The sequence below is a fragment of the Cyprinus carpio genome, chromosome A2 (assembly GCF_018340385.1).
Source record: "Cyprinus carpio isolate SPL01 chromosome A2, ASM1834038v1, whole genome shotgun sequence".
NCBI classification, from domain to species: Eukaryota; Metazoa; Chordata; class Actinopteri; order Cypriniformes; family Cyprinidae; genus Cyprinus; species Cyprinus carpio.
This window is the reverse complement of record NC_056573.1, coordinates 26,903,445-26,913,444: the sequence shown is the minus strand read 5'-3', so window position 1 is coordinate 26,913,444 and position 10,000 is coordinate 26,903,445. Positions and strand designations below refer to the sequence as shown.

The 10,000-nt window shown below is 29.3% G+C and overlaps 1 protein-coding gene across 1 annotated transcript in view; it reads left to right on the top strand.

Annotated features, from left to right (window-relative positions):
* LOC109095837 (neurocan core protein-like) overlaps positions 1–10,000 on the top strand; it is a 51,674-nt gene that overhangs the window by 32,607 nt on the left and 9,067 nt on the right. The window contains 2 exon segments of the mRNA XM_042713355.1: positions 2,714–2,818; positions 7,549–7,662. Of these exon segments, the coding sequence (XP_042569289.1) occupies positions 2,714–2,818; positions 7,549–7,662 (219 nt within the window).

Genomic DNA, 10,000 nt, shown 5'->3' with positions numbered 1-10,000 from the left:
TCTGCAGCGAAACTTCTGTCATCATTCCAAACCTGTGTGACTTTCTTAATTCTTTGGAAAACAAAGTTTTCAATTCTCTTTTCATGACAAACTTTCAGTTTTAAAATGTGCACATCAATTTTGTTATCTGTAAAATAGCATACAGGCATATTAATGCATAAAAAAAAAAAAAAAAAAAAAAAAAAAAAAAGACAGAAAAAACAGTATTAAAAAAATAAATAAATATAAATAAAATAAATATATAAAAAATTACAAACCTACATGAAAATACATTTTGAAATTAATAAAATAAATGTAAATAGATTTAATATATATATATATATATATATATATATATATATATATATATATATATATATATATATATATATATATATAATTTATAAAATAAAAATATATATATAAAATAATATTAAAATATATTTATATTATTTATATAAAATATATATATAAAAAAATTAATCACAAAAGGGGAATGTGAAGGCCTGTTTGTGAAGGCTATGTGATTTTCTAAATCTATGCAAAAACAACAAAAGGTGTTTTGATGAATATCTGAGCTGCTCTCTTCCATACAATGAAAGTGATTGGTCACCAGAGGCTGTCAATCTCCAAAAATGACAAAAAGCACCATATAAATATCATACAAATAGTCCAAATGCTATATTTCAGTCCTTGTGATGAGGTGCAGACTTAAATTTAACAGTATTCAATCTAAATTCACAAAAAAATAATTTTTTGCTTGACAGCCTTTTTCATCAGTTATTGTCGTTCTATGATAAAGAGCAACTTTGATAATCTATTATAAACTTCTCCCTTTGTTTTCCCTGGAGGAAATAAGGTTTGGGTCAGCACGAGTGTGAGTAAATGATGACTGAATGTATAGCACATACTATATATGACCTTGATTCTGTGAACGAACAGGGATTTTTCTGCCTGCTGCATCTTCGATTCTCTCTCTCTCTCTGTCTGTATATATATATATATATATATAATATATATATATATATATATATATATATATATATATATATATATATATATATATATAGTAAGGCGATATTGTTACAGCGCAGGTCAGCGGTGAAACTCATTCACACACACACACAAAAACAAGCCCTTCTCTGAAACTCATAGCTGAAAAACAAACACAAACACAAATGATCACACACACACACACACACACACACACACACACACACACACACACACACACACACACACACACAAACACACAGAGCTGAGGTGTGTGTGTGAGGCGTAATGAAGAGAGACTCCAGAGAAAGCAGGACTGAATGACAGTGTTGTGTGTTCGGACTGAATGTCATCAGAACGTCTGCTCCACTCTGCAGCTCAAGATCCGCCCACTTCAATTGACTGACATGGAAACCGACCAATCACAGCTCATCTTTCATGGGCCATTTAGGAGTGAATCTAAAACTAACAGACCAGCATGCAACACGACAGAAATATAGTAAAACATTCCTCAATTCTTGGAAAATGCAAATAGACCTACATTTGCTGTCACTCTATAAATGATAAATACTGATAGTTTCACGCGTTTAAACTTACTGGAATGTATTCTTTACATGCAGATGTGACTTTTAAAAGATACTGAAGAGTTTTCTCTTTGAATGGAGCGTAATTTTCTGCCCCCGTTGGTGGATATTTGCTCTTGTTTTAAGCATAATTTTTATAATTTGTTCAGAAAACAAGACTTAATATCTTATGTCATTTTGATTAAATTAATAAATCTAGATTGTTTTATGGATGTTTAGATATTTGCACTGAAAAACAAAACAAAAATACTGAAGAAGATTATTTTTGCAGTATGAAAGCATAATTGTAGCTGCCCGGTAACTTTATATATATATATATATATATATATATATATATATATATTATATATATATATATATATATATATATTTAGAATTTTATGTTTTTATTACATTATTTATTTAGATTTTATTTTAATTAAAATATACATTATTTATTATTAATTATATTTTAATATAAATATATTTGTATATTATTTGTGTATTATATTTACTAAATAAAGTATATTAATATTGTAGTAAAATCATGTATTTATTAAAAAATAATATAATACTAATAAAAATTAGTGTTATAAAAATTTTAATTACTAATATTTATTATATTAATAATATATTGATATATTATATTATATTTATTATGTATTAATTTCATTATTTTCAAACATTATACCATTAAGGTATTAAAGCTTCTCTTTTTTTTTGTTCATGTAGTGCATATATTTATTTGATAATAAAATAATTAATTGATTATTATCTCACACCTAAACAATGATTGCATTTATATACTGCTATGTAGTGCTGTGTAAGTCAAGCATCACTGTTATTACTGCTGATATTAGTGTTTATGGCAGCGAGTTTTGCATCAGGTAAACGTTCAGATCTCCTTTCTGTCAATAACTTGCCAGTGCTTTAAGGTAAGACTGATGATGTTTGGAAAACTGGACTTATTTAGCATGTTTTGTCCCTGAAGCTCGCTGACGTGTGTCTAAACTCTCATTAGGACTCGCTGTGGCTGTCTTTCAGAGGGTCGCGAGGGTCACGTATGTCTGCGAGTGTGTGCCAGCTTTATAATCACAGACAGATTGTGATGGATCACCACCAGAGCATCACTGACACCAGACTGTGTGTGTGTGTGTGTGTGTGTTTTCTGTTTGCAGCGGACGACAGATGCAGCTGTCTGCACGGAGGGACGTGTCTTCCTCACGGAGAGGGTTTCCGCTGCTTCTGTCCGCAGGGTTACGCAGGAGAGAGCTGTGAAATCGATCAAAAAAACAATATAAACAAAAAACAAAATTTAACCCCAAAAATGAAAATTAGCTGAAAATGTCCCCCCCCCTTTAAGATCAGGATGAGTTTGTTTCTTCATCAGATTTGGAGAAATGTAGCATTGCATCAGTGTCTCATCAATAGATGCTCTGCAGTGAATGGGTGCCGTCAGAATGAGAGTCCCAAACAGCTGATAAAAACATCACAATAATCCACAGCACTCCAGTCCATCAGTTAACATCTGGAGAAGACAAAAGCTGAAACAAATCCAGCATTAAGATGCTTTTAACTAAAAAAAAATAGAGTCCATAATCCATAATAACACTTCCTCCAGTGAAAAAGTGCATCTCCTGTTGTCTCTCACATCAAAATCCAGACACATATTTGTTTAGAGCTGTTTAAACGGTGCTTGATTTGTGCAGATTTCTCTCCTGATTCACACCAGAACACATTATCAGTGGAGGAAGTGTTATTATGGATATTTCAGTTTGTCTTCTCCAGATGTTAACTGATGGACTGGAGTGCTGTGGATTATTGTGATGTTTTTATCAGCTGTACAAAAAAGCAAGCCTGCAGTTCATCTTAACATCCTAAAACACAGAAAAATAAGACTGAGTGCACAAGGATCCCACGTTTCCCAGGTCTTGGAAAACTTTAAAATTGTGATTGATTTTTTTAAGTTTGCAAAATGTTGGAGCTTTATATTTTAAAATCACACTCATGTCATAAAATCTGCATGTATAACTAGAAGAAAATATTAAACTTTGTCTCCTAAAATTCCTTAGGAGAAATAAACATAAATTATCATCCAGTACAGTGTTATTCTATTAATAATAGTATTAATTAATGTTTTGAATTAGCTTTTATTTTTATATTTTCAGTTCAGTTTCAGTTTTGGTAATTTTATGTGCTTTTTTAGCTTTATTTTATTTAAATTTTACTTTTAATTTATTAATTATTTATTAATTATAAATGTATTAATTTGTAGTAATTTGTTAATGAATATATATGCAACTCTGTTATAATATTTTTTTTAAATATTGTGCTTTATTAATTATAATTATTATTATTATTAATTATAAATATTAAGCAATTAAATAATTAATTGCTTAATAATAATAATAATTATATATATATATATATATATATATTTCATATGTGGTAATAAAGTACAGTGTTATTTTATTATTAATAGTATTTATTAATGTTTTGAATTAGCTTTTATTTTTATATTTTCAGTTTAGTGTCAGTTTTAGTAATTTTATGTGCTTTTTTAGCTTTATTTTATTTAAATTTAGTTTTAGAAATTTTAATACTTATTATAGTACTAATTTTGTTTTTTTAATTAAGTGATAATATATTATGTATTGTATGTATTTATGTATGTAATGGTTCATCCAGATGACAGTCTCTCATTGTGTGGAAATGATGTCTCCTTTCTGTTCAACAGAAGAAAGAAAGCAGAGAGTGAGGAAATGATGAGAGTGTTTTGTTCGTTTGTGTGTTTTCATCTCTCTGAGGAAGTATATGTTATAGTTTTGCAGTATGATTTGAGTTCATGACTGAGGTATGAGCAGAGCAGTGATAGGGAAACTCTTCAGAGGCTCATGGGCGAAACCATCTGCATAATGTATGAGCCGATTTAAATATTCATGAAGAGTCTTTAAGAAACAGGATATGACCTCAGTAGGTGCTTTTCCTTTGTATTGATGAGATGGAAATCAGGTGTGTAAAATGGTCAACTGCTGTTGAATATTCATGTTTTATATTATTAATTTATTAATTAATATCTATATAACTCTGTTAAAATAAACATAATTTATTTAATATTGTGCTTTATTTATTATTATGTATTTATTATTAGATCTTATTTTAATATTTTCTGTTTTCACTTAAATTTTTTAAAGTTTTAGTTATTTTTTGTTTTTGACATTTTTGATTAGTTTTTTAATGTCTTTATAGTATTTATTAATTTTTTATTTATTTTACTTAGTTTTTGTTATTGTTATTTTATGTATATTCATTTTTTATATTGTATATATTTATATTATATTAAATTAATTATATATATATATTATATATTATATATATATAATATATATATATATTATATTATATTAAATATTGTGCTGTTTAAATATTTATTATTAGATCTTATATTTATATTTTCTCTTTTCGTTTTAATTGTACACTTTTAGTTATTTTGTTGTGTTTTTGACATATTTATTTGTTTTTTTTTTATATGTCTTTATAGTATTAATTAATTTTTTTTATTTTACTTAGTTTTGGTTATTATTATTTTATGTATATTCATTTTTGTATTAGTTATTAATTTTTTTATAATTTATTAATTAGTATGTTATTCGGTTATAATAAACAGGATTGCTTTAATATTGTGGTTTATTTATTTTTATTATAATTATTATTATTATTTATATTCAAGTATATATTATAAGTATAATTAGTTTAATCAATATTAAATAAATTCTGTTTTGTGTAAAGAAAAGAGTGTTTTTACGATCACTATTATTTTGAATTAACAGTTTTTTTTATCACCTTATCCCTCTAAATGTATTTCTTGTAATTATTTTGTAATTCCTTTTTTGCTTTAGTGGATCATTAGATTCTCATATGGTAATATTTTTTTTAAATGTACTGCGATACAGTAGATTTTTGATTTAATATGAATCAATATATTATTCAAATATTTAAATCAATTTTTTTTTTATTTAATAAAAATCAAAGGCAGTAGAGGGATCCTTAATTGTCATGAAAATAATTTCTTTAATAACTTTAATTTGCTTTTATGGTGAAACGTGACCCAGATATGATCTTGAGAGGCTTCGTGAGATTCAGTTTTCATCAGGCTTCATTTTCTTCCAGTCACACGGCGATCAAATCCGTGATGTGTTAAGTTTCTTAAAACAGCCTGAGCTCCGAATACAGCCTTCCCATGATCCTCTGCTCCTCTGATATCCACTTAAAGCTTAAAAACTTCAAGAAGTTTATGAGCAGCAGTTCGGGACTTTGTGACTGACGCGTTACACAAACTTTTAAGTCTTTCAGCTTCATCTTTTCAAGCTCCTCTGATGACAACTATTTTTGCAAGCCTGACAAACGCCGAGCCTCAGAAGTGTTTGCTATATTGGGAAACGTCTGCATTAATGTCCTATAAACTGCTGGTGAGCAATCCTGTATGAGCTGGTGGAGCTGTAAAGTGCTTACACAGACCTGTGACAGACGCTAAATGACTCTTCAGCACTTCACGTCTCTGCTGCTCTACATCACTGTCGGCTCACTTTAACCTCCTGATATTACCGCTCTATGAGCTACAGTCCAGAGGGATGTTCAACCAAAAAAAGATTCATTTACACGCCCTCGTGTTGCTTCAAACCTGCATGTCTTGATTTCTTCTTCAGAGCTGCTCTTTTCCATGCAGTGACAGTGATTTATTCTCTTACGCTCTAAAAACAACATAAAATGTGACCCTGGAGCACAAAAGCAGTCTTAAGTCTCTGGGGTATATTTTTAGCAATAGACAACAATACATTGCATGGGTCAAAATTATACATTTTTCTTTTATGCCAGAAATCATTAGGATATTAAGTAAAGATCATGTTCCATGAAGATATTTTGTAAATTTTCTAATTCTCTGTAAACTACTTTTAAACTTAAATTTTGATTGTGAGTAATGATGCTTTGCTATAGAATTCATCTGTGAACAACTTTAAAGATGATTTTCTCAATGATTTAGATTTTTTTGCACCCTCAGATTTTCAAATAGTTGTTGGTTGATCTCAGACAAATATGTCCTCCTAACAAACCATACTCATGGTGGGGGCGGCGGAAATATTAAATTTGTCATGTATTCAGCTTTCAGATGATGTATAAATCTAATTTTTGAAAAAATTTACCCTTATGACTGGTTATGTGCTCCAGAGTCACAAATTATTGACATGTGCACTTTATTCCAGTGCTGTTTTAGTATCATTGATATACTATTTTAATCAGGTTTTATTTATTTATTTTATATTCTGTTTTCACTTACATTTTAGTTAAAGTTTTAGTTGTGTTTTTGACATTTTTATTATTTATTTTTTTATTATTTTTTATTTATTTTACTTGGTTTTAGTTATTTTACTTGTAAAAATAAATGAAAATGAGAAATGTTGCCTTAGAAACTACAGTATAGCTGAAATAAAATATGTTAAAATTGATTATTTTTATTTCAAGTAACAAATGTTTTTATGGTTTTTGTTATAGTTATGCACTTAAAAAAACATTTAAAAACATTTAATATATAACCAATAAATTACCAATTCTATTAATCTTAACTAATATTAAAAAAATTCATACATAACATTCATAATTTTACTTTTAAGTTTACTTTTTTCTTTTGACTTTTTATCTGATATTTATATTTCATAATTTCAGTTTTATTTCAGTTACCAAAAAGTGTTTTTTTTTTTAATAGTTTTACTTTACAATAACAACACAATGGGTGTGTATATGAATATACATGTGTATGCAGATGTTTGCTGAAGTCTGTGTTTTTACAGAGAAGAGAAGTAATCTTAATGTGTATAATTCATTTCTAGGGAACTTTGGGAGAAACATCTGAGAGCAAGTTAATATTTAAATAGAAGTGCTGAGAAGTAGTTTTGCTCTGGGACACAGAGAGACTCCTGAGTGATGCTTCCTAACTCTGTGACGATTGTTGTTTCAGATGTGGATGAGTGTCAGTCGAACCCCTGTGAGAACGGCGGCACCTGTATCGATAAAGAGGACTCATATGTGTGTCTCTGTTTGCCGAGTTACAGCGGAGACCGATGTGAGAGAGGTGAGACGCCCAAGCCTGAACATTCCTCTATCTCATGCTTTCCTGCATCCCGACTCATATTCCACTCAAATTAAAGCTTGTGGAACAGACATTTGTTTGCCAAAGTCTTTTTTATATGCTGATATTACTTGCTTTACTGTGCATTATTTTACTTTATTTGACTTAGTTTTGCACCATTTCTAATTCTTCGGAGATGTGCATATATGATGTATACAAGTACATGAAGCTGATAAATGATGCATACAATGCAATTTCAGTGAAATGAAAAGGGAGCTGAAGCAGTTTACTCTGATCCAAGCCTCTAACTGCCATAGACATCATTACTTCTTTTACTTTATTTCATGAAATTAATATATTGCATATGCAAGATGCAAATGTATCAAATGAATGTATTGCATGTACAGTATGAATTATCTTGCATATGCATATTCGCATTGTGCAAATATTTGTCAAATTAATATATTGCATATGCATATTTGTATTGTGCAAAAATTCAGACTTCAAACTGACATGTAAGGTCTCTCTAAAATAATGTCCTCCTCAGAGGACAAAACTTTATAGCTGGTTGGAAAAAAAAGAAAAAAGCATTGCTAATATTTTTCATATAAAAATAATAGCTGGTTGTCAGGAGGATATGCATGTAATAATTTTGTGCATACAGTATATTGCATATTTGCATTGTTAATATATTGCATATGCATATTTTTATTGTGTAAAAATCTGTTGAATTAAAATTGCATATGCAATAAAATCTTACAAATATTTACAATGTGCAAAAATCTGTCAAATTAACATTAAATTGCAAATGAAATATGTAGTATTAATTTGCATAAATTGCGTATGCATATTTGCACTGTGCATAAATAAGTCAAATTAATATATTGCAAATGCAATGTGCAGTAATAGCTAGCATATTCACATTGTGCAAAAAAATCTGTGAAATTAATACATTGCTTATGTCATATGTAGTTATATCTTGCATAAATTGGATATGCATATTTGCACAAATTTAATTAACATATTGTTTATGCAATAAGCAACAATTTTAGAATATATTGCATGTGCATATCTGCATATAACTTACATATACAGACAATTAGCAAAAAAAAAACAAATCAAATAAAAAACTCAAAATTAAAAACTTACAAATACTGAATATTCACAATGTTCAAAAATCTTTCAAATTAACATTAAATTGCAAATGCAATATGTAGTATTAATTTGCATAAATTGTGTATGCATATTTGCATTGTGCATAAATGTCAAATTAATATATTGCAAATGCAATGTGCAGTAATAGCTTGCATATATCGCATTTGCATATTCACATTGTGCAAAAATTGGTCAAATAAGTAAAATAGCAATGTGAATGGAGTGAGCTAGTAATATTGGCGAGTCCAGCGAATTCTGCCAGGTCTTTTCATTCCTCTCATTAGTGTTTACAATGTTTGTCGGCGTCTCAAAGGTGTGGTGTGCATGCTTGATTATACTGACCGCACTCTCTCTCTTTGTAACACACTGTGGCACTCATCTCAGTGGTTCTGCAGACTCCTCAGACCTCCTCTGCGTCCCATGGTGACAGCGACTCTAACCATGATGCATTACTGCTAATAATGCCGTTGGCTGATGGCACAGAACTGCACTTCACACGAGTGTGATGTCACAGCGCTGTTTCAGATGCATTACTGTGCGTGTATTTAGAAGATACTTCATCATAGTTATGCTGCTGTAGAGATTTAGATAGCGTCTGTAGCTGATGGACATTCATTTCACAGTCCATTGCATGTTAGTGTTTCCAATAGAGCACAACAGTGACTGTTCAGCCGTCTTGCTCGGGAAGTATTTTTCATTCACTTTCTGAATATGCATTTCTTAAAGTTTTTGAACCAGTTCCAAGATGAATAGCCTCCATTAATTTTTCTTTGCTGTTTTTAGTGTCTTTGTTTACGTCAATTATTGCATGGTTTACTAACTCTCAACTAACTTCTTCCACGGAAACTGCAAAATCAACACTCAAAAGTGAACATTAATGAATGCTGTCGGGCAAAAAAAAAAAAAAAAAAAAAAATTAAAAATCCAAGTCGAGGATTATCAGTGATAAAGACTCGTATTTTGATCTGATTTTGATACATAAAGCATCATAGGAGCTCATAAAATTTTGAATATACGGGCATGGGTTCTTTAAAGTCTTAAATTCATAAATGTGAGCCATAGACTTCACTTCCCCCTTTACTTTATGGCAAAATTTAATATATTGCATTTACAGTATGCAAGTTTATCAAATTAAAATATTGCATGTCAAGTAATACCTTGCATGTATAGCCTATGCATATTAACA